This window comes from Lampris incognitus, chromosome 17 (genome assembly GCF_029633865.1).
Source record: "Lampris incognitus isolate fLamInc1 chromosome 17, fLamInc1.hap2, whole genome shotgun sequence".
Taxonomy (NCBI): domain Eukaryota; kingdom Metazoa; phylum Chordata; class Actinopteri; order Lampriformes; family Lampridae; genus Lampris; species Lampris incognitus.
Window position 1 is genome coordinate 38,594,340 of NC_079227.1, and position 25,889 is coordinate 38,620,228.

General features: G+C 44.0%; 1 protein-coding gene across 1 annotated transcript in view; it reads right to left on the bottom strand.

Annotated features, from left to right (window-relative positions):
* Positions 1 to 4,386: 4,386 nt before the first annotated feature.
* reep3b (receptor accessory protein 3b) overlaps positions 4,387 to 25,889 on the bottom strand; it is a 96,216-nt gene continuing 74,713 nt past the window's right edge. The window contains exons 7-8 of the mRNA XM_056297047.1: positions 15,194 to 15,324; positions 4,387 to 10,969 (exon numbers count right to left, since the gene is read on the bottom strand). Coding sequence (XP_056153022.1) covers positions 10,898 to 10,969; positions 15,194 to 15,324 — 203 coding nt within the window. The 3' untranslated portion in view covers positions 4,387 to 10,897. The remainder of the gene's footprint in view (positions 10,970 to 15,193; positions 15,325 to 25,889) is intronic.

Below are 25,889 nucleotides of genomic sequence, written 5' to 3' on the forward strand. Positions count from 1 at the left end.
ATCAAATGATCAATAATGAGATTGAGACCTGTAATGTGTCAGATGGATCTGATGATGATCTGAGGGTTGTTCCACATGTACCACATGCATGTGGAGCAACGCCTGTAGACGTTCCAGAATCCACTGAGAGGGTTGTGCAGCAAGGATCCAGTGATGCTGCTCCCTCCTCAGTTGCAGAGGGTGTCCAGCAGAGGCCGCAGCGGCAGGTGAAGCCGCCTGATAGATTAAATCTGGGAGAACCCAGTTGTTGTTATAACCATGTCATGTTGGAAAGAGGTTAAAGAAATAAAAATGAAACGTTGTTGTACTGTAAATGTACTGGGTTCAGATTTCAGGGGAGGAGTGTAGTGTATGGCGATACACACGAAAGAAAATGTTTTAATCTGCAGTAATGTGTATTCTATGTTTGACCTCTGACCCTCCATGTCTATTGGTTGTGTATGTCGTATAAATGTAAGCGCGCCACGAGGGTGCCTCGTGTGTTTCCGGCCTGCTTAACGCAGTGGTTTGTAATGTTACTACGGTCTAGCAGATAACAGAGGAAGACCAAGATACACCTTCATCGCTGTATAATTCCCTTATCCTGTAGATACACGACACCTACTGCCGCCTATTTTAATGTCATTTACTGTTTTAATGTCATTTACTGTTTATTTTAATGTCATTTACTGTTTATTTTAATGTCATTTACTGTTTATTTTAACGTAATTTACTGTTTATTTTAATGTCATTTACTGTTTATTTTAACGTAATTTACTGTTTATTTTAACGTAATTTACTGTTTATTTTAATGTCATTTACTGTTTATTTTCATGTAATTTACTGTTTATTTTAACGTAATTTACTGTTTATTTTCTGTTATTTTAATGTAATTTACTGTTTATTTTAATGTAATTTACTTTTTATTTTAACGTAATTTACTGTTATTTTAAGGTACTTTATTGTTTATTTTAATGTCATTTACTGTTATTTTAATGTCATTTACTGTTATTTTAATGTAATTTACTGTTTATTTTAACGTTTTACTGTTTATTTTCTGTTATTTTAATGTAATTTACTGTTTATTTTAACGTAATTTACTGTTTATTTTAAGGTACTTTATTGTTTATTTTAATGTCATTTACTGTTATTTTAATGTCATTTACTGTTTATTTTAATGTAATTTACTGTTTATTTTAATGTAATTTACTTTTTATTTTAACGTAATTTATTGTTTATTTTAATGTCATTTACTGTTTATTTTAATGTCATTTACTGTTTATTTTAATGTCATTTATTGTTTATTTTAACGTAATTTACTGTTTATTTTAATATCATTTACTGTTATTTTAATGTAATTTACTGTTTATTTTAACGTAATTTACTGTTTATTTTCTGTTATTTTAATGTAATTTACTGTTTATTTCAATGTAATTTACTTTTTATTTTAACGTAATTTACTGTTTATTTTAAGGTACTTTATTGTTTATTTTAATGTCATTTACTGTTATTTTAATATAATTTACTGTTTATTTTAATGTAATTTACTCTTTATTTTAATGTCATTTACTGTTTATTTTAATGTCTTTTACTGTTTATTTTAACGTAATTTACTGTTTATTTTAACGTAATTTACTGTTTATTTTAATGTCATTTACTGTTTATTTTCATGTAATTTACTGTTTATTTTAATGTAATTTACTTTTTATTTTAACGTAATTTACTGTTTATTTTAAGGTACTTTATTGTTTATTTTAATGTCATTTACTGTTATTTTAATGTCATTTACTGTTTATTTTAATGTAATTTACTGTTTATTTTAATGTAATTTACTTTTTATTTTAACGTAATTTACTGTTTATTTTAAGGTACTTTATTGTTTATTTTAATGTCATTTACTGTTATTTTAATGTCATTTACTGTTATTTTAATGTAATTTACTGTTTATTTTAACGTAATTTACTGTTTATTTTCTATTATTTTAATGTAATTTACTGTTTGTTTTAATGTAATTCACTTTTTATTTTAACGTAATTTACTGTTTATTTTAAGGTACTTTATTGTTTATTTTAATGTCATTTACTGTTATTTTAATGTAATTTACTTTTTATTTTAACGTAATTTACTGTTTATTTTAATGTCATTTACTGTTTATTTTAATGTCATTTACTGTTTATTTTAATGTCATTTATTGTTTATTTTAACGTAATTTACTGTTTATTTTAATATCATTTACTGTTATTTTAATGTAATTTACTGTTTATTTTAACGTAATTTACTGTTTATTTTCTGTTATTTTAATGTAATTTACTGTTTATTTTAATGTAATTTACTTTTTATTTTAACGTAATTTACTGTTTATTTTAAGGTACTTTATTGTTTATTTCAATGTCATTTACTGTTATTTTAATATAATTTACTGTTTATTTTAATGTAATTTACTCTTTATTTTAATGTAATTTACTGTTTATTTTAATGTAATTTACTGTTTATTTAAATGTAATTTACTGTTTATTTTAACATCATTTATTGTTTGTTTTAATGTCATTTACTGTTTCTTGTTAGGCGCAGCTGTGTATTGTGTCTCGTGAGGGTTATGGCGGCTTTGGACGCCAGTGAAGGAACATCCTCACGTTACTTTTATTACTTTAAACTTTCATTTGACCTGAAGATGTAAGTACTGCAGACTGCTGTGTATTGTTGTATGGGGGCGCTGTCTCGCATACCCGTGCCAAAGACAAATGTCCATTCCATGTAAATTTAATGGACAATAAAGTCATCTGAATCTTGTCTTAGAATATGTTTACTTAGGCCCCTCATGTCGGCTTGTTTAGCCGCTCTTGTTTCCGAGTTTGCGCCACTGCACCTAAACCCTGCAAAGAGAAGACAGAAGTATGTGGGAGTAAAGACATGTATGAGGAGGAGTAAAGACATGTATGAGGAGGAGTAAAGACATGTATGAGGAGGAGTAAAGACATGTATGAGGAGGAGTAAAGACATGTATGAGGAGGAGTAAAGGCATGTATGAGGAGGAGTAAAGACATGTATGAGGAGGAGTAAAGACATGTATGAGGAGGAGTAAAGACATGTATGAGGAGGAGTAAAGACATGTATGTAGGAGTGGTGCAGGATATGTATGAGGGAAGTGTGACAATGGTGAGGTGGGTGGTTAGAATGACAGATGGGTTCAAGGTGGAGGTGGGATTACATCAAGGATCGGCTCTGAGCCCTTTCTTGTTTGCAATGGTGATGGACAGGTTGATGGACAAGATCAGGCAGGAGTCTCCATGGACGATGATGTTTACGGATGACATTGTGATCTGTAGCGAGAGTAGGGTGCAGGTGGAGGAGAGCCTGGAGAGGTGGAGGTATGCACTGGAGAGAAGAGGAATGAAAGTCAGTAGGAGCAAGACGGAATACCTATGCGTGAATGAGAGAGAGGACAGTGGAATGGTGAGGATGCAAGGAGTGGAGGTGACAAAGGCATTTGAGTTAAATACTTGGGGTCAACTGTCCAAAGTAACGGGGAGTGCAGTAGAGAGGTGAAGAAGAGGGTGAAGGCAGGGTGGAGTGGGTGGAGACGAGCGTCAGGAGTGATGTGTGACAGAAGGGTACCAGCAAGAGTTAAAGGGAAGGTTTACAAGATGGTTGTGAGACCAGCTATGTTATATGGTTTGGAGACAGTGGCACTGAGGAAAAGACAGGAGGTGGAGCTGGAGGTGGCAGAGATGAAGATGATAAGATTTTCATTGGGAGTGATGAAGGAGGACAGGATTAGGAACGAGTATATTAGAGGGACAGCTCAGGTTGGACGGTTTGGAGACAAAGCAAGAGAGACAAGATGGAGATGGTTTGGACATGTGTGGAGGAGAGATGCTGGGTATACTGGGAGAAGGATGCTGAATATGGAGCTGCCAGGGAAGAGGAGAAGAGGGAGGCCAAAGAGGAGGTTTATGGATGTGGTGAGGGAAGACATGCAGGTGGCTGGTGTGACAGAGGAAGATGCAGAAGACAGGAAGAAATGGAGACAGATGATCCGCTGTGGCGCCCCCTAACGGGAGCAGCCTGAAGAGGCAGGAGAAGTAAAGTAACTGATGTGATATATTTGTAATTGGTGCCTACAGTCTGGGGAAAAATCAATATTGTGTGTGAAGTGTGTAAGTCAGAGAAAAATATCATACAATAAGTTTTTTAATGTCTTTTAGGCAAGTACCCACGTGCACATGACCAGTTTGATTAAAAAAAAACATAAAAAAATCAAAGCACACCGCTGATTTCAGCCCTCAGCCATACATTATTCAGGGATTCTTTTTTTCTTGCATTAACAAATCCAACAGCAATATCATGGCGCCCCCCCCCCCACCCCACCACCACCACCCCCCACACACACACACACGTCAACCCCCCCAGCCAGCTGTGGGTGGACAGATGTAGATTTGGTATCACTAGTTAGTTCCAAGCACGACATTGTGACATTGGCTTGTTACTGCACATCACTTGGTGCCGCCAGTCTCCTTAACAAGGACGAGTCCTTTCTCCTGGTCTCAATCCTACACGTGTCTTTACCAACACTGTGGCGAATTCGGGGGGGCAGTCCGGGAACCGCCGCAGTCGGGACGCGAACCCAGGTCTCCTGCACCACGGGCGACTACGTTAACCAGTCGACTAAAGGATCCGATCCGTTAGCCGAGGGCTGATTCATCCATCATCAGCCGCTTCTCCGGGATCGGGTCGCGGTGGCAGCAAGCTAAGTAGGGCACTCCAGACCTCCCTCTCCCCAGCAACGCCCCCCAGCTCCTCCTGGGGGATCCCAAGGCGGTCCCAGGCCAGGTTGGACATAGTCCCTCCAGCGAGTTCTGGGTCTACCCCGGGGTCTCCCCCCAGCTGGACGTGCCCGGTAAACCTCCAAAGGAGGGCGCCCAGGAGGCCTCCTGATCAGATGCCCCAACCACTAGATCCCGAACCCGGGTCTCCCGCACCACGGGCGACGTTAACCAGTCGACTAAAGGCTCGGACCCGTTAGCCATGGGCTAGCGAGTCTGTCTATCCGTGCCCGTTTCACTACTAAGGAACAAACGGTACCGTGCGTCTGAAGAAAAGGTCCCTCATGAACCTGAAACATACAAGTCCGACCAGATCTCCACAACGCCACACAAACTGACGAGGACTCCCTACGCTGGCACAAGTGGCGCTGGAGGACGTCGCCTTCTGGCCGTGCAGCGGCGCGTCTGCAGTACCAGCGTCCAGAGTTCTACTGTCCTTGAGACACCTGCCAGGTGAAACGCCAGGTGAAACGCCAGGTGAAACACTAAAACAACCTGAAATGTACAACCCAGTATGCAGATCCCTCGTCTCGAATGAGTGCCAGGTGTGTAAGTTCTGCTTGTGTGACTGGGTTTCCTGTCTCAGCCGAGACTCTCCAGAATGAGATGACAAGCACGACCATCAAGCATCAAGAGACACACGTCAGACAAGACAACATGTGCAGAAAGTTGTGGTTACAAGACAATAATCACCCTTTCCACCAACGGTTACATAAGAAAACAGCACGCGGTCTTTTTGGTTGCAACATAATGAGCCAAGTGTCCATTCATACAAAAGACGTTCTGATATGTACAACAGGGGCGTGGTCAGGAGCACACCATGGGTGACAACGAAAACAACACAACAGCAGAATTAAAAGAGGGTTCGAAATGTAGTGCTGAGCCCTGATGACACCCAACACGTTGGGAGAAGACACAACCAACTGCATTCACACGTCTGCACGCCCACTCCACTCTGCACAGCACGCGTGCTCACTCGGTCTGTAGGGTCACGTGATGATTGGTACGCATCACGCATGCTCACTCGGTCTGTAGGGTCACGTGATGATTGGTACGCATCACGCATGCTCACTCGGTCTGTAGGGTCACGTGATGATTGGTACGCATCACGCATGCTCACTCCGTCTGTAGGGTCATGTGATGATTGGTACGCATCACGCATGCTCACGCGGTCTGTAGGGTCATGTGATGATTGGTACGCATGTACGAGTCCATTCCGTGTTCAACATGCACACTACACACCAACTGTGTTGTGGGTATGTAGCGTGTTCACACTCACAAAAGCTGACAAAATGACCTACACTTCAAAGCTTAATCTGCTCCATTTCTGGGTGTGTTGATGGCGGACTTTATTGTCCCATAATGCAACGCAGTTTGGAAACGGAAGGCCAAGCAGCGAGATCCGCATCCAGATCCTTTATTGTTACGTCTCCAAGTACACGACAGTAAAGTTCTTGTTCCGGCACCTCAGCATTGCAGCGACACCACCTAACAATCACTGGTGTGGACATTTTCACTTCGGCCAACAAGCACAAGCTGAAGAATTACCCTACTTAGCTTAAGTCGCCTTACTGGAGTAGGTAGTCACCTTACTTAAGTCACCTTACTGGAGTACGTAATTACCTTACTTAAGTCGCCTTACTGGAGGAAGCAATTACCTTACTTAAGTCCCCTTACTGGAGTAATTACCTTCCTGGAGTAGGTAATTACCTTACTTAAGTTACCTTACTGGAGTAAGTAATTACCTTACTTAAGTTACCTTACTGGAGTAAGTAATTACCTTACTTAAGTTACCTTACTGGAGTAAGTAATTACCTTACTTAAGTTACCTTACTGGAGTAAGTAATTACCTTACTTAAGTTACCTTACTGGAGGAAGTAATTACCTTACTTAAGTTACCTTACTGGAGGAAGTAATTACCTTACTGGAGTAAGTAATTACCTTATTTAAGTTACCTTACTGGAGGGGGGGGGGTAGTGTGATCCTCCCTCGCGCTACGTCCCCCTGGTGAAACTCCTCACTGCCAGGTGAAAAGAAGCGGCTGGTGACTCCACATGTATGGGAGGAGGCACGTGGTAGTCTGCAGCCCTCCCCGGATCAGCAGAGGGGGTGGAGCAAAGACCGGGACGGCTCGGAAGAGCGGGGTAAAATTGGATAAGTACAATTGGGGAGAAAAAGGGGGGAAAACCCCCCAAAATAAAATACATTTTAAAAAACCTGTCTATAATATTCGGCTATGACCTCGGATCTAACAAGCGACCATGTTTTGCGGATCAAGGCGGTCTGGGGACATACTGGGCCCTGACTGACTAAGCTGCAATGTTAGGTTGTGAAAATCCCCTGCAGTTACGACGAGACGGCGTCACCACCACTGATCCAATGGGCCCTGGTTCTGAACAGGAGCTGAATTCTAATCTAGTCCCCGACCTTTCCTGACGTCCCGAGCAAAATTCGTACAAACTGGACCCCGCCCACTTTCAGCGTCTTGCAACAAGACGCCTGAGCAGGTTAAATGCTTATGGCCACAGGATGGAAGAAAGGATCCTCTGGTTGAAAGCTTCTCTGTCTGTGTCCTACCCCACCGTGACAGCCTGCTGCCCCCTAGTGTTCCCGCTCGGCTTCTTCACAAAGTCTAAAATCGATCAAGTGTCAAGACATCTCCGCTGTCTCTGAAAAGCTCATTTTTCCTGGAGGACTCCAGGACATGAGGGATTTGCAACTAGTCAGAAATGCTTAAATCTAGCAGTTTTGCTATTAGGATAAAAGTGTATCATGTTGCATCATGGGAAATAATGTGAATCTGGTCCCTCAACTACTTATGGATTCATTTTGCATTTCACACGACCAGGAAGTGAACTGAGCCAATTCCTACCCAGATAGCAAAATTGCTGTGGTCCGGACCCGTCCCACATCCGACACTTTCATCCGGCCCACATACCGTGTGGAATGATGCCGCTTGGCCGGTCCCCTCCTGTTTGCCAGATCTGGGCCAGAACCAAGCCACAGCAATGCCGCATGTGCCACATATTTGCCAAAAGTGGCCCATATTTGTTGTGTGATATTTGGGCCATATTCACCATTTACCACACGGGCCACTTCAGGGTCACATCCAGACCACATGTTGCCCAGAGCACCGTGTCTTTGCCAAAGAAGGCCCACATGTGATTTGGCATATTTGGGCCATATTTGCTGTTATACATGTGGGCCACTTCAGGCTCACGTATGTTTTGTCAGGGCCAGAAGAAGACCATCAGCGCCGCATCACTGCCTGAAGTGGCCCACATGCGGATGCTGTCTGGGCTAGTGTCAGATACACGACAAGTAAAGCACACCACATGGTCTTATAAAGCTACTGCACCTTAAAGTCAGTAGAAACAAAAATAAAATGAAAACACTGAACTCAGAGGAGCACACGTAAGATACAAAAAATATCAAAATGACCACAACAAACATAATGACGACGGCTAAATAACAGAACAACATGAAAAAAGAAGAACAGAAAAGGAAATAATAAAACCCAACAGTAAGCAGCGCATTCTTAAGAGTATAGCTGGTTTAAAATGATGATACTTGTATGAGCAACCAGTGGTGAATAAGATAATAAATATGTTGGTAAAAGCTACTTATACAATCAAAAGATAGTTCATTATAGCAACACGTTCCACACTGGAGTGTCTGAACAAAACTGGAGTGGCATTACAGGCAGTGCCAGCCTCCTACACATGCTGTCCTGGTTCCCGTTTGGTTGGAGAGACAGACAGACAGACAGACAGACAGACAGACAGACAGACAGACAGACAGACAGACAGACATACAGACAGAGGGGGGGGGGCTATGTTTTAATGATCTAAGTGCATGGTGTAAAAATCAATGTTTGCTGGTTTAACAGCGGCAGATAATCTGAACACAGTAAGGTGTGTGGTCCACAGGGGGGGGGGTACTTAGTCTCTTAATTAATCATGAGGTAATTAATCATGAAGTGTGATTTGGGTATAACATGAAATAAATCAGTCAGAGTGTCGTTTCCCATCAGCACCTGGGTGGACTGCTATCATAATGGTGGATTTGCCAAGTAGTAGCAAACTTGTGCCCGCCTATGTAGGCACATGTTACTGTCTTAATAACACGTTACTGTCTTAATAACGCATATTACTGTCTTAATAATGCATGTTACTGTCTTAATAACACATGTTACTGTCTTAAGAACGTATGTTACTGTCGTAATAACGCATGTTACTGTCTTAATAACGCATGTTACTGTCGTAATAACGCATGTTACAGTCTTAATAACGCATGTTACTGTCTTAATAACGCATGTTACTGTCTTAATAACGCGTGTTACTGTCATAATAACGCATGTTAGTCTTAATAACGCATGTTACTGTCTTAATAACGCATGTTACTGTCTTAATAACGCATGTTACTGTCGTAATAACGCATGTTACAGTCTTAATAACGCATGTTACTGTCTTAATAACGCATGTTACTGTCTTAATAACGCGTGTTACTGTCATAATAACGCATGTTAGTCTTAATAACGCATGTTACTGTCTTAATAACGCATATTACTGTCTTAATAACGCATATTACTGTCTTAAGAACCCGTTACTGTCGTAATAACGCATATTACTGTCTTAATAACGCATGTTACTGTCTTAATAACGCATGTTACTGTCTTAATAACGCATGTTAGTCGTAATAACGCATATTACTGTCTTAATAACGCATGTTACTGTCTTAATAATGCATTAGAACGACCAAGGCCGTCATTTTGACAGTTTAATAACTCTGGGGAAAAAAAAGAAAAAGATACAGACCTGCCGCCCCCTGAATGCTCCTAAAATAGTACATATTTGCATTAAAAATGAGTTTTAGATCAATTGCACAAAAAAGTTATGATAAGATCTCCTAAAACGACCATGGGCAGTCAAAATGACCGCTCCAAATTTGCGTGTGATGGTGTGCGTCATGTCAGTATTTATGACGTGTGTTGGTCGCATCATTTCCTTCGTGAAGTTCGTTGCTGTGTCCTAGAAACACACTAGCGCCCTCCAGTGCAGATAAATAGTCTACACTTGATGTGTGATTATGTCCAACATGTCTGGTTACAGACGCACCATAACTACCACCGAGGCACTGCAGGATTTACAGGCGTTGGACAGCCGCCATTTTAAATTGTTTAAACATAGTATTAAAGTTGTTAAAATGTGTCAGTTAGTTTCATAACAGACATACTAACATATGCAATGCATTAATATCTTAGTTGGGTATTTATCTTGACAGAATATAGAGTTTAAAAACCGGTGGTCAGTTTGACCGCCCGTGGTGGTTTCAGGTAGGAGTGAAGTCCCGGTCGTTCTGGTGTTAAAATAACAGTAAAATACTGCGTGATTGACTTAAGACCAAATTTTTGTTGGTCAATCGCATGATCACTTTCTGCTGCCTCAACATAGCAATGCTCCAGCAATGCGCCGGACCGCACCCCATTTAAGACCAACACGCACATGGGTGGGTGCTCAGATGGGCACAAGTACATTTGGTATTAAAACAACGTGGGTGCTGGACGGAAAACTGACAACTGCACTGGTCTGAAACCAGCAAACACACTTCAGTTGCACTTGGCGCCACTTTGCGCCGGGTGTAAGACAGAGCCCAGAGAGAGAGAGAGAGAGAGAAACAGACAGACAGACAGACAGACAGACAGACAGACAGACAGACAGACAGAGAGGAGAGACAGAGAAACAGACACACAGACAGAGAAATAGACAGAGACAGACAGACAGGGAGGAGAGACAGAGAAATAGACAGAGAGGAGAGACAGAGAAATACACAGAGACAGACAGACAGGGAGGAGAGACAGAGAAACAGACAGACAGACAGACAAGGAGACAGAGAGAGAGACAGAGAGAGAGACAGAGAGAGAGACAGAGAGAGGGGGGCAGTTGACATGCATGTCTGTCAGTGTCCAGGAAAGCACATGTCAGTGTATCTATGTTTCGATGTGACCCCCAGTCCGCTGTTCCACGTGTCAGCCTGTTGGTGGTGTCTTGGTGACAGTGCAGTGGGTCTACTGCAGCGGGTCTCCAGTAGGCTGCTCACATGGCATAGTTAACAGAACTCAGTGCTGGTCTCTTCTTGCCTTTGATCTTCAGGGACCCATAGCGAGCCTGAAAACATGGGAGAAAGATAAAAAAAAATATGAAAAATGTTTTTTTGCTGCCTTACACAACTGCAACCTTTCATAACACTAAAAACACAACAACACAATGCTGCAGTTAAACCTTCCCCAACCAGACAGACTTTGATGAATTAATAAGGGGATATCTTTCATTTTCAAACCCAGCCACTGAGGATGCACAAGCCAGTGCATTCTTAATGCTGCGCCCAAACTCGGACAAATGGGGAGGGTTGCATCAGGAAGGGCATCCGGCGTAAAACCTTTGACAAATCAAATACGCGGATCATAAATCAGATTTCCATACCGGATCGGTCGAGGCCCAGGTTACCAACAACCGCCACCGGTACTGTTGGCCAGCAGGGTGCCGGTGGAAACTATGCTATTGTTGGGCGAAGGAGAAGGAGGAGGGAAGGCATGTCCAGAGGCAGCAGGAGAGGAGGAAGGGTAGGAGTGTGGAGGTGAGAGTCGGAATACTGAATGTTGGCACTATGACTGGTAAAGGGAGAGAGCTGGCTGATATGATGGAAAGAAGAAAGGTAGGCATACTGTGTGTGCAAGAGACCAGGTGGAAGGGGAGTAAGGCCATGAGCATAAGGCAGGAGGTGGGTTCAAACTCTTCTACCATGGTGCGAATGGGAGGAAAATGGGGTAGGGGTAATTCTGAAGGAAGAGTATGTCAAGAGTGTGCTGGAGGTGAAGAGAGTGTGTTGGTGAAGGGAACAGAGGTGATGAGGAGGTGATGGGTAGGTATGGTGTCAAGGAGAGGAATGTGGAAGGACAGATGGTGGTGGAGTTTGTGAAAAGGATGGAAGTGGCTGTGGTGAATACATATCTCAAGAAGAGGGAGGAGCACAGGGTGACGTACAAGAATGGAGGAAGATGCACACAGGTAGACTATATCTTATGCAGGAGGTGTGATCTGAAAGGGATTGGAGACTACAAGGTGGTGACAGAGAGAACGTAGCTAGGCAGCATCGGATGGTGGTCTGTAAGATGACTTTAGAGACCAAGAAGAGGGAAAGAGTGAAGGCAGAGCCAAAGATGGTGGAAGTTGAAGAAGGAAGACTGTTGTGTGGAGTTCAGGGTGGAGGTAAGACAGCTACTGGGTGGTAGTGAAGAGTTGCCGGTTGGCTGGACAACCACTGCAGAAATAGTGAGGGAGACAGCTAGGAAGGTACTTGGTGTGTCATCAGGACAGAGGAAGGAAGACAAGGAGACTTGGTGGTGGAATGAGGAAGTAAAAAGAAAGTATACAGAGGAAGAGGTTGGCAAAGAAGAAGTGAGATAGTCAGAGAGATGAAGAAAGTAGACAGGAGTACAAGGAGATGCAGCGTAAAGCAAAGAGAGAGGTGGCAAAGGCAAAGGAAAAGGCTTATGGTGAGTTGTATGACAGGTTAGACACTAAGGAAGGACTAAAGGACTTGTACCGATTGGACTTGTACCGACAGAGGGACCAAGATGGGAAGGATGTGCAGCAGGTTAGGATGATGATGAAGGACAGAGATGGAAATGTGCTGACAAGTGAGGAGAGTGAACTGAAAAGGTGGAAGGAGTACTTTGAGGGGCTGATGAATGAAGAAAATGAGAGAGAGAGAAGGTTGGATGATGTGGGGATAGTCAATCAGGAAGTGCAGTGGATTAGTGAGGAGGAAGTGAGGGCAGCTATGAAGAGGATGAAGAGTGGAAAGGCAGTTGGTCCTGATGACATACCTGTGGAGGCATGGAGGTGTTTAGGAGAGATGGCAGTGGAGTTTTTAACTAGATTGTTTAACACAATCCTGGAAAGTGAGAGGATGCCTGAGGAGTGGAGAAGAAGCATACTGGTACCGATTTTCAAGAACAAGGGCGATGTGCAGAACTGTAACAACTACAGAGGTGTAAAGTTGATCAGCCACAGCATGAAGATTTGGGAAAGAGTAATAGAAGCTAGGTTAAGAGGAGGAGAGGTGACGATCAGCGAGCAGCAGTATGGTTTCATGCCAGGAAAGAGCACCACAGATGTGATGTTTGCTTTGAGAATGTTGATTGAGAAGTATAGAGAAGGCCAGAAAGAGTTACATTGAGTCTTTGTAGATTTAGAGAAAGCATATGACAGGGTGCCGAGAGAGGAGGTGTGGTATTGTATGAGGAAGTCGGGAGTGGCAGAGACGTATGTAGGAGTGGTGCAGGATACGTATGAGGGAAGTGTGACAGTGGTGAGGTGTGTGGTTGGAATGACAGATGGGTTCAAGGTGGAGGTGGGATTACATCAAGGATCGGCTCTTAGCCCTTTCTTGTTTGTAATGGTGATGGACAGGTTGACGGACAAGATCAGGCAGGAGTCTCCATGGACTATGATGTTTGTGGATGACATTGTGATCTGTAGCGAGAGTAGGGAGCAGGTTGAGGAGAGCCTGGAGAGGTGGAGGTATGCACTGGAGAGAAGAGGAATGAAAGTCAGTAGGAGCAAGAGGGAATACCAACCCAGTCTCACCAGTCTGTGTACAAACAACACATTACACTTTACGTGCAATGCGTACGCCAAAATTCAATCTTGCGTGCAGATGATGCGCCAATCCTTTCCATTAACTTCTGTGGAGAGCTGATGCATCCAAATACCACGCATCACCTTGGACGGTCATGACGTCACCAGCGAGGCTCAGTTCGCACAGTTCACAAGAAGTGCGGGTATCCACAACCAGGGTTAGGGTCAGGGTCAGCGTCAGGGTTAGGTATAGGGTCAGGGTTAATAAAATAACTAAAACCTCACCATTAATACCTTGATTTAATTACAAAGAAGATCGTTTCCCCTGCTTACCTGCTTGTGGATGTCCGTGCATCAGGTGAACTGGGTGAACTGAGCCTCGCTGGTGATGTCATGACCGCTCTAGGTGATGCGTGTTATTTGGCCCTATCAGCTCTCCACAGAGGTTCATGGAAAGGATTGGCGTGTCATCTGCATGCAAGATTGGATTTTGGCGTATGCATTGCACGCAAAGTGTAATGTGTTGTTTGTACGCAGACTGGTGAGACCGGGCTCCAGAATACCTATGCGTGAATGAGAGGGAGGACAGCAGAATGGTGAGGATGCAAGGAGTAAAGGTGATGAAGGTGGATGAGTTTAAATACTTGGGGTCAACTGTTCAAACTAACAGGGAGTGCGGAAGAGAGGCGAAGAAGAGAGTGCAGGCAGGGTGGAGTGGGTGGAGAAGAGTGTCAGGAGTGATTTGTGACAGAAGGGTATCAGCAAGAGTTAAAGGGAAGGTTTACAAGATGGCAGTGAGACCTGTGAGCTATGTTGTATGGTTTGGAGACAGTGGCACTGATGAAAAGACAGGAGGTGGAGCTGGAGGTGGCAGAGGTGAAGATGATAAAGGACAGGATTAGGAAGGAGTATATCAGAGGTTTAGAGACAAAGCAAGAGAGGCAAGATTGAGATGGTTTGGACACGTGTGGAGGAGAGATGCTGGGTATATTGGGAGAAGGATGCTGAAGATGAAGCTGCCAGGGAAGAGGCAGGCCAAAGAGGAGGTTTATGGATGTGGTGAGGGAGGACATGTGGGTGGTTGGCGTGACAGAGGAAGATGCAGAAGACAGGAAGAGATGGAAACAGATGATCTGCTGTGCCAACTCCTAATGGGAGCAGTGGCAAGAAATAGAAGACAACAAAGAAGACGATGACACAACTAGCGTCACGTTGTAGTTAGTTGTGAGGCTTACTATTAAGAGGTAGGGAAACAAAAGACTGCACCTTGTCTTACAGTGTGACTGATGAATGGTTTTATTATGACAGTTCTATGGGGTAGTGGTAGACTCACCGCCTTAGTTTCCATATCTTTAGTGAATTGATGGCTACCATGAGGCTTCCACGATAATCCTGTTCATTTTGCTGATAATGTGAATTACTTGTCTCAGTTTAGAGCTGAAAAATTATTTTGCAACAAGAAATATAAGTCTTGTTATATCTCATAACCCATTTTTAATAGCAATGGGTGCTGTAAATGAAATGAAGTTTCCATTTCTTGACTTCCATCCATCCAATATCCGAACCGTTTATCCTGCTCTCAGGGTCGCCGAGAGGCTGGAGTCTATCCCGGCAGTCACTGGGCGGCAGGCGGGGAGACACCCTGGACAGGCTGCCAGGCTTTCCAGTGGTAGTTATTAAATGTGGAGATATGAACTGTGACTTAAGATCTAATGTGCAGTAATTACAAAGTGACGTGGGGGCTCTTACATCTTTGCGGACTCTGGACCGGGATAGCTTGGCGCTCTGTGACCTCCTCAGTCCCCTCTGAGTGACAGCCTCGTCCTCTGAGAAGGTCGGCTCCGTCTCCTCATCCGTCCTGTCGTCCTGCTCATAATACTCTGGAAACGGCACACAGACACACCAACAGAAAAATCACTGAATATACACAACTCTGGACCACTTGTGGACAATGTTGGCGTTCTGACATGGGACGTTATCCAGATGGATACCCATGGTGCATTGCGTTTAAACGTTGTGCTGCTTTTACCAAGGGGCACATGCTCCACTAACATCCCACCACCACCTGCAACCTGCAAGGCTGACATGCAGTAGGAACACAGCAATGACATCTCACCAGCATTTCTGTTTCCTGGTTGTTGTTTTACGCTTGAAGTGGTGGAACCCTGCTTCACTTTTGTGTCAAGGTGTAACTTGTGAGTCTGATTCTACAAAACATGTTAGGGGGGGAATATTTAGCCTTCAGTTTAGTGAAAAAAAGAGAAAACGTGATGTTCTCCAACTTTTTACACAATCAAGTTTCCTTTATTAGTCCCCCTGGGGAAATCCAGCTCCTGCAGATGACCCCACCCTCGCTGTGATCTGTGTAGCGCAGGGCAGTGGGCCGCCGCCTTCATGCTGCACCCCGGGACCAACGCCAGTCCTTTTCCCATTGCCTTGCTCAGGGGCACAGACAGGAGCATCAGGAATCAGGAACATTTATTTGCCAACGAAATATCGTTTCCCCCGGCAGTGCAACACAAACACAAAGACATATCCAAACTACAAAAACTACAAGAACACACATCCAAACTATGAAAAACTACAAGAACACACATCCAAACTACGAAAAACTACAAGAACACACATATCCAAACTACAAAAAAAACTACAAGAACACACACCCAAACTAGAAAAAACTACTGAAACTACAAGAACACACACATCCAAACTACAAAAAAAAACTATAAAACCTACAAGAGCAACAATATCCAAACTACAAAAAACTACAAAAACTACAAGAACACACATATCCAAACTACAAAAAACTATAAAAACTACAAGAACACACATATCCAAACTACAAGAACACACATATCCAAACTACAAAAAACTACAAGAACTACAAGAACACAATATCCAAACTACCAAAAACTACAAAAACTACAAGAAAACACATATAAAACTACAAAAAGCTACAAGAACTACAAGAACACACATATCCAAACCACAAAAAACTACAAGAACACACACATCCAAACTAAAAAAACTACAAGAATACACACATCCAGACTACAAAAAATTACAAAAACTACAAGAACACACACATCCAAACTACAAAAACTACAAGAGCACACATATCCAAACTACAAAAACTACAAGAAGACACATATCCTAACTACAAAAAAACTACAAAAACTCCAAAACTGCAAAAACACAAATATCCAACATATCCAAAAAAAACAAAAAAAAATCACCGTCCAGGAGAACGAATGCCAGCCAGGATGACTGTCGGAACTGCCGGTCTGCATGGGCTAGCAGTTAGCTTAGCCTGCCCCACTTCCGCATCCTGACAGACCGCCCTCAAGGTTTCCTCTTCGGACTGGACCATGGTCCAGGGCCCACAGGACGCAGCAGACCAAGTTCCCCCAGCCGATCCAGCGCCAGCTCTCCCTGCCATCAGACGAAGACATAAACCCAGATGCAGACAAAGACACTGCATGGACGGCACTGGGTGAGGGTGCCACAAACGTTAAGTTCGTGCCACCATCTACATATCAACCCTGATATGTATGGCTCTTCTTTGATGGTGGCTGAAACTGAGCACCCGGAGAAAACCAACTCCAGACACGGGGAGAATATGTAAACTCCACACACGGAGGATGACCCCCAAGGTTGGACAACCCCGGGGTTCGAACCCAGGACCTTCCTTCTGTGAGGTGACAGTGCTGACAATTGGGCCACCGTGCCGCCCACTCTGCCTAAAACTGTACATTCAGTGTAGAAAGAGACACAGGAATTACTTCATTGCTATTCATAGTTGTAGCATTAATCCTTGAGAGAGATCAAACCCGAAACTATTATGGGATGTACTGTAAAGCGCTCTAAATTCTAAAAACGTAGTAATCGACTTATATCTGTTGTATTAAGACACATTTGACAAAGGAGTCTTTCAGTATTTTTTTTTTGTAGCATTTTTGTGAGGGGAGTTATGAATTGGCCATCTTTTGCTGAGTGACCTGCCAACTGTGTAGTGGACTGTCTGTTGATTAACTGGAGATGGTCTGTTGCTCTGTGCAATTCTTGTCGGTTTCCTTTGACGGCTTTTGACAAAGAGACATTTTTAACTGCTGGCTTGCCATAGGCTGGATGTCCTTTGGGTGATGGACTATTACACTGTTCTCAAACACACAAGGCCAAGTAGAAGAACAACGCAGCATTTCAGTTCTTGAAAACACTCCTAGGACCTGCTTTCATACCCACTTAAATGCACTTTTCTTCTTTTTCCTGCTGGTTCTCCCTCATATACACTATCTCTCAACTGTCCCAAGCTTTAAAACACCTTCCATAAGGAGGTTCCACTTCCGGTGTGTGAAGATGGCTGTGCAAATTCACATTTGAGAGCGGGGCAGGCTAAGCTAACTGCTAGCCCATGCAGACCGGCAGTTCCGATAACATTGAGGGCGGTCTGAGCCTCATGTGGCATTGACTGTGGTGTTTTTGATGTCGTCATGAGGAGTGCGGGGAGGTGTGTCGAGGGTGTCTGGTTGGGAGAGCTGGCGCTGGTTTGGCTGGGAGGGCTTGGTCTGCTTCGTCTGGTGGGCCTGGGGACCACGGCTCCTGCTTGGAGCTGCGCCCGAGGAGGAAATGCTGAGAGCGGTCTGACAGGACGCGGGGCGGGCTAAGCTAACTGCTAACCCATGCAGACCAGCGGTTCCAACAGTCATCCTGGCTGGCGTTCGTTCTCTTGGACAGTGATTTTTTTTTTTTTTAGTTTTGATATATCTGTTAGTTTGGATATGTGTGTTCTCGTAGTTTTTGGATGTGTTGTTGTCTTTGTGTTGTACTGCTGTGGGCTGTGGAAAATGGCATTTCGTTTCTTTTCATGTACGCAGTGCATGAAGTGAAATGACAAAGTGTTCTTGTTTCCTGATAAACAATGCTCATCAGGTGAAGAGTACAAGTAAAATCAACGGTGTACTCACCTCACCTCACCAGTCTATCTGAAGGATATGATAAAGGAAAGAGCTGTCACCTTTATCATATCTTGTATATTTCAGTGTATGTGCACATATAACATACATACATATATTCGCTCGATACAAACACTCCCTATACAGACCTACACAGGGCAGGAAAGACTAACACAATCCTTCACCTGGTGCCTTGGTGTTGTGAGGTTATATTTCAGAGCACACATCTCACCTGTCCTACAGGCCCATAATTGGTTGGCTACCAGTTTCACAATAGATTCTGAGATCCTTTTACTTGTGTACAAGTCACTCAGTGGACTCGTGCCTGAATACTTGTCAGACATGTTTTAACATGTGCTCCCTCTAGATCCCTCCAGTCCTGACATCGGCCTTTTAGCTGCTCCCTGGGTCAGGACGGAGAACCACGGGGAGGTAGCATTCAGTGTCTATTGTTCCTGCCCTTGGAACAGCCTGCCAGAGGAGCTGCCCCTGGAACAGCCTGCCAGAGGAGCTGCCCCTGAAACAGCTTGCCAGACCAGCTGCCTCTGGGACAGCCTGCCAGACCAGCTGCCTCTGGTACAGCCCGCCAGAGGAGCTGCCTCTGGAACAGCCCGCCAGATGAGCTGCCCCTGGAACAGCCTGCCAGAGGAGCTGCCCCTGGAACAGCCTGCCAGAGGAGCTGCCTCTGGAACAGCCTGCCAGATGAGCTGCCCCTGGAACAGCCTGCCAGAGGAGCTGCCTCTGGGACAGCCTGCCAGAGGAGCTGCCCCTGGAACAGCTTGCCAGACCAGCTGCCTCTGGGACAGCCTGCCAGACCAGCTGCCTCTGGTACAGCCTGCCAGATGAGCTGCCTCTGGAACAGCCTGCCAGACAAGCTGCCCCTGGAACAGCCTGCCAGATGAGCTGCCCCTGGAAGAGCCTGCCAGATGAGCTGCCCCTGGAACAGCTTGCCAGACCAGCTGCCTCTGGGACAGCCTGCCAGACCAGCTGCCTCTGGAACAGCCTGCCAGACAAGCTGCCCCTGGAACAGCCTGCCAGATGAGCTGCCCCTGAACCAGCGTGCCAGAGGAGCTGAGGGCATCACCATCTGTAAACATCTTTAAAAGAAATCTTAAAACATACTGTTTTAGCGTTCTCTTAATCCATTTTATTCTAACCTACCCTCTTCTACTGTGTAACACTGGTCTGTCTCGCTGCTCGAACATGTTTATTATTTCCTATATTACCATTTCCTTATATTACTGTTTATTTTCACTGTATTGTATTTTCATTGTATTGTTAAGCACCTTGTAATGCAATTTTGCATGAAAGGCACCACAGGAATAAAGTCTGATTTGATTTATTCAGTGTTCTTTCTGTGAACTTTTGCTTTGCTGGGCATTGCTTTAAACGATGCTCATTTCCTTTGGTCAGCTGCTGTGAAATTTTCCAAATCATGAAACACTTTTTGTCAATGTATTGCAAATCTTGGATGCGTCTTTTCCCCCCGACGTCCAACAGGTGTCAGTAGAGAACAGGAGAAATCAGCTGCTCTTCCTGCTTCTTTTGTCTCTCCGGTTCATAGAATCAGAATGGATAGACACGACATTTCCTGATGGAGGTACAGCTTAAAAATAAAACCTGAATGGCACCACCGAACATGATTCGTATTTTAGAGTTCTGATGACCTCATCATGGAGATGATCACGACCTCCATGTATGGTTGGAGAACAGGCTCAGAAGGCCAGTTCATTACAATGGAACAGAGATCACTCCACCAAATACAGTGGTGGTTTGTGTTGACGTTGGCATGACCTTTCTATTCTTGTCAATTTCACTTAGATACTTGATATTTTCAGAACATCTTTAGGGAAGTGGTTCCCACTGGTTGCTAGTGGTGGTTCATATTGCTGAACAAAAGAAACCAACTGACCCAATACCCGAACAAAAGACATGTCAGTTGACCTCATGATTATATAGTTAAATACCACTACTTAGGGGGTTGACATGATTTCACCTTCCTTTCAATTGTGGATCGAAATGTGAATATATTCTATATCCCACATTTGATTTTCTAGGCAATTATTCACGCTTAATCTTAACTTGCCAATATTCAAAGTACTGCCATAATCGTAGTTTGTCAAATTTGATCAAATCCTGAATCCTTGCCTTTGTCAGTTCCTTTGCCTCTAGAGTGAACTGAGAAAGAAACCTTTAGATTGGGTGATAACAAGGAGGCAGGTTCTATCCTTCCCATTTCTGTGCCCTGCCTGCCGTTGTTGCTGCCACATCTGGAGTCCATTAGAGAACCACCCTGTTTTCAGAGCAGAGCTGGAATCGACGGTAGCCAATTTCCATATCTCGAGGGGGCAAGGGGGGGGGGTAAAGTGACCCAAAATATCATTTCTAATACAACATGAAAAACACTTATAAATGTGGGTTGGTTAACCGGTAAACCAACTAGAACGCTAAATGACAAAGGGAAAAACACTCATATTTACGGGTCCTGTAGCGAGAACCACACCAGTTGTGTTTGGTCCTGTAGTTGAAACAAGGCCAACACTATTTGACCATTTAGAGGAAGTCAGAATAGTTCTGTTGGTCCTGGAGTGAATCAATGCCGTCCAACATCCGACCCCAAAAGCTGAAAATGCCTAAAATGCTCACCTTGTTCATAGTGGAATAGAAATTTTCAAATTTGGTTTTAGGGTGGAATTTCCTTTCCACAGTACTGACTTTCCTGACAGCCCTGTGAAGAACAAATTCCAGTCATTCCACCCATTACCATTCAATATTGTGGTAACATTTCTCCAATTTCCTGTCATGTTTGGAGCAGACGGCTTTATTAAATAACATGCTCTGTCTGACTTGCTGAAAAGAAACTTAAAGGGAATGTCTGAGATTTCAAACCCCACTCTAACTTACTATGACCTGTGAATGCCATGAGCTCATCCAGAGAGAGAGAGAAAGGCTACCTGCATTGTTTTAGTTCATGGGATGCTAGAATGCTAGAAACAGATGTTAGCATTTTTGGGGACATCTGTGAAATTGGTGGAGTGAACTAGACATCTTCACGTTCCTAAAATACACGTCTTTAAGCTTTGGGATGCTCCATAAGTCAGTTTCCATCTGTTCTTTAGCCTGCTGGTGATAAATAACATAACTCTGTGGATGTTTGGGTGTGATAATAGCTGTGAGAACCACAGGGATTAAAGCAACAAAAAAAAAAAATCTTGTGACTGAAATGTTTTTTCAGGCCATGTCATTTTTTTTGTAATTCAAATTTTCTTATTCCATCCATCCATCCATTATCCGAGCTGCTTATCCTAACCAGGGTCGCGGGGATGCTGGAGCCTATTCCCAGCAGTCACTGGGTGGCAGGCGGGGAGACACCCTGGACAGGCTGCCAGGCCATCACAGGGCTGACACACTCACACCTAGGGACAATTTAGTACGGCCGATTCACCTGACCTACATGTCTTTGGACTGTGGGAGGAAACCCACGCAGACACGGGGAGAACATGCAAACTCCACACAGAGGATGACACGGCATGACCCTCAAGGTTGGACAACCCCGGACTTCGAACCCAGGACCTTCTAGAGACCATTTCTAGAGATGGGAGTGGCAGGGTGGCGCAGTGGTTAGCGCAGTCGCCTCACAGCATGAAGGTTCTGGGTTCGAAGTGATTTTTTTTTATTGATTTTGAAAAGGCTGGTACATGACAAGCTAACATATCAATGAGATATTTCACCAGTGATGTCACTAATACAAATAAAATGGCTATAAAACTAAGAGACCTGTACAAGAAAGGATACAGCACTGGTCATAATCCACAGAAAAGGAATACACCCAGACCAACAAAGACAGGACTTATATTTCAGGACCGTCAAACAATGTAATATAATTCCAAAAACGATCCCAGATTTGTCCCTCATTATGGTTTCTATCAGTCATCGTGATCAGCATGGATTCACGCCCAGTTATTTCACATTCAGTGCATATGTTTTTAATTTATCTTATTATAACACCAAAAAAAACCCCAATGTTTTCATAAGCGGAGCGATGGCGGGGGCAGAGGGGGTGACCGCCCATGAGGCCACACTCAGTAGGGCCCTGCTAGTTTTTACAAAACCATTCCCATCAGCAGCACCAGTGCTGAAAAAGATTAAGCCGCGAAGAGCTACTACTGCTGTGGCCGTTCAGGTGGACCCCCCCCCCCAACCATACTGTGGGCTGCAATGGCAGAGCGGCGCTCTTCGTCAGGTCGCCACGGGAAGAACGTCTCTGTCTATATGAATGTCTGTCCTTCGACTTTCTCAACAACCACTCATCCAAACAACTTCACACTCGACCCTGCACTTCCTTGGTTCCCGGACCTCCCGTACCACGGGCGACTACGTTAACCAGTCAACTAAAGGGTCTGACCTGTTGGCCAAGGGCTTGCGAGTCTAGTTATCCATGGTTGTTAAACTGCCCCCCCTCGTGCATCCCCGTGCTTCAGCATACATACTAAAGGGTCTGACCCGTTAGCCAAGGGCTTGCGAGTCTAGTTATCCATGGTTGTTAAACTGCCCCCCCTCGTGCATCCCCGTGCTTCAGCATATATACTAAAGGGTCTGACCCGTTAGCCAAGGGCTTGCGAGTCTAGTTATCCATGGTTGTTAAACTGCCCCCCCTCGTGCATCCCCGTGCTTCAGCATACATACTAAAGGGCCGGACCCTTTAGTCGACTGGTTAACGTAGTCGCCCATGGTACGGGAGACCTGGGTTTGTGTCCTGGCTGCGGCGGTTCCCTGTTGCCCCCCGAATTCACTACATTGGTGTCAGAAGTGGGATGGTGAGACCGTGAGGCCATCGAGAGTGCGTGTGCTTAGAGGCGTGAGGGAGCTGGTATGCTGAAGCACGGGGACGCACTTCCTGAAGGTGGGTAGTGTAACGATCATGGATAAGTAGACTCGCTAGCCCTTGGCTAATGGGTTGGACCGTTTAGTCGACTGGTTAACATTGTCACCCGTGGTGCAGGAGATCCGGGTTCGCATACATATGTATGTACATATATACATACATACATATAGACATAGACAGAGACTCCTTCAGTTTTATTTAGATAGCTCTGCATTCACGTGTGGATGAGGCCAGACTATCCAGCCTCACTCTGCTGTTTGTTGTGCAGGATATCAACACTGAACAAGACAAAGTGGTTGGCAGCTTTGCCACTATGAAGGAGAGGAGGATTACGTTTTAAAAAGGGATTGTGGAATGTACAAAGTTTGTTATCCTGTTTGGATTATTCTGTTCAATGGAGGATGGTGGAACACACAAATGGACGACACTAAAATGCAGCAGGCTGAGCAGTAATCAGTGAGTGAACATCCATTCTTTATTAGCTTACATTGTGGTTATGAAGATATCACTCAGAAGGTTAGATTAATCTGTAGGTTAACTCCATGCTTACCGCATCTCCGCATTTGTCTGGTTCACTGTCTGTGGTGTTGTAGACTGTCTACTGTGTATCGGAATAGGCCTTGTAGTAATGTATACCATTGTGTATATTTCATGTTTCTGTTATTCATGTTTGAGAAAGACATGATACTGAGACAGTGCACCTGGCCTACTGCTGTCTATCGGCAGTGTTGCTGAACCGTCCGTCAATCGATGCATGTAGCCGTGTGCTGTTCTCAGTGCTGCAACATTTGAACGCCACTGGAAACCGGTTTTCTTGTCTTGTTCTTCAGAGCAGGCTTGTCTGACAAAGTGGCTTCACCGCATGTTTTCTTAGACACAGGCTTTCTTGGCTCAACAAGTGACAATTTATGTCTATGGATAGGCTATATCAGCTATTTTACAGTTGTGAATTTTAAAATGACTATCAGAAGGGCCCCTCAAGAATGCCTCTCAGTTCTGTGTTGAGCGCCAAGCTCTACCCCCTGAATGTTTTTAGTTTAAGGTAGCCTCTTATCACTTAACAGAAAAATAAAAAAAATGAAACAAGACTAGCAGCACCAGCTTCTGGAGGGCTAGGTGCTGTGGTGGCTTGGGGGGTGGGGGGACGGGGGCGTTTGGGCATTCTGCATTGTGAAAATATGCATTTTCACATCATTTTGGACCATTGTCATTACAATATTTATAAAAATATAAGACGGGGTGGGGGGTGTCGCTTGATGCAGCGGAGCTAGATGCTAGCCCAGGGGCTCTCCAAACAAATTTATTTTAAAACCTTTATAAACACCCAAACCCACGTTTAATTTGGTCAGAGTTGCAGTATGCCCTTCAGACCCAGGAACAAACCACTAAAGTCAGCGAGTGAGCAAATCCTGACATCTACAGAGAAAACTATTGCCGGGACTGGCGACCAAGAAGCTCGCATAATGGCAGTGCAGGAATACTTGAGCGGAGGGACTCACTTATTCTTCAAGAGATAAGAAATGGTCATCAAGCCCTCTCCAGTAAACAGGACTTTAAAACCACAGAAATTTATCAGTCCATCTCTGGACTGAAAACTATGCTGGATAAGCTGAGCTCCCGCATAGCTGACGTGGAGGGGCGTGTTGGCACGGCGGAGGACCGGTTGGTGGAGCTGGACTCTCATGTTATCAAGTTGAGTAAGGAAAACTTCCTTTTAATGGAGAAAGCTGACCAACTGGGAGACTACAGCCAACGCAACACTATACGTGTCGTTAATCTTCGGGAAGGCTGCGAAGGAAATGACCCTGTACACTTTTTGCTAGTTGGATCCCAGCCACCCTGGGACAAGAGCATTTGCCCCTTATAGTGGATCAGGCACATCAGGCTTCTGCACTCCATCCACTTATAGACCAGTGACCGAGACCTGTCCTGATACGCCTGCTCAGATATCAAGATCGGGACAAAATAGTACGTATCGCCTCACGGCGGTCCAGAGAGAATAAGAGTCCCACCATGTACAATGATAAGCCTGTGCTGTTCTTTTCCCAACCTGAGCGCCAGCTTAATGAAATGCAGGGAGGAGTACGACCAAGTTAAGAGGGAGCTTCAGTCTAAGGATATTCTGTTTGCCCTACTCCATCCCGCAACACTGAGGATCACGCTCCCCAATGGAAGTAGAAGATTCGGTAACACTTTAGTATGGGGAACATAGTCACCATTAATTAGGTGCGTATTAGCATGCAAATTAGCAACATATTGGCTCTTAATTGGTCATTATTAGGTACTCATTAATGCCTTATTCTGCATGGCCTTATTATACAACCAGTAAGCCATTAACTATGAGTTTTCCCTCTATAACCTCAGAATTATTGCTTATTAGTAGCACCATCTCAATATGCTTTGCTTAGTATGGACTTTATAAGGTGGTAGTACCACAAGAAGAGTTATTCTCCCTTACTAACACTTCATGAATATGGTCTGTTCTTACATAACAAAACACAAAACTACAAGTGTTAATAGTGTTAAATTACTCTAAATTAAGTCTTTGTTACTTAGAATATGTTCCCCATACTAAAGTGTTACCGAAGATTCTTATGAACACCTAAGG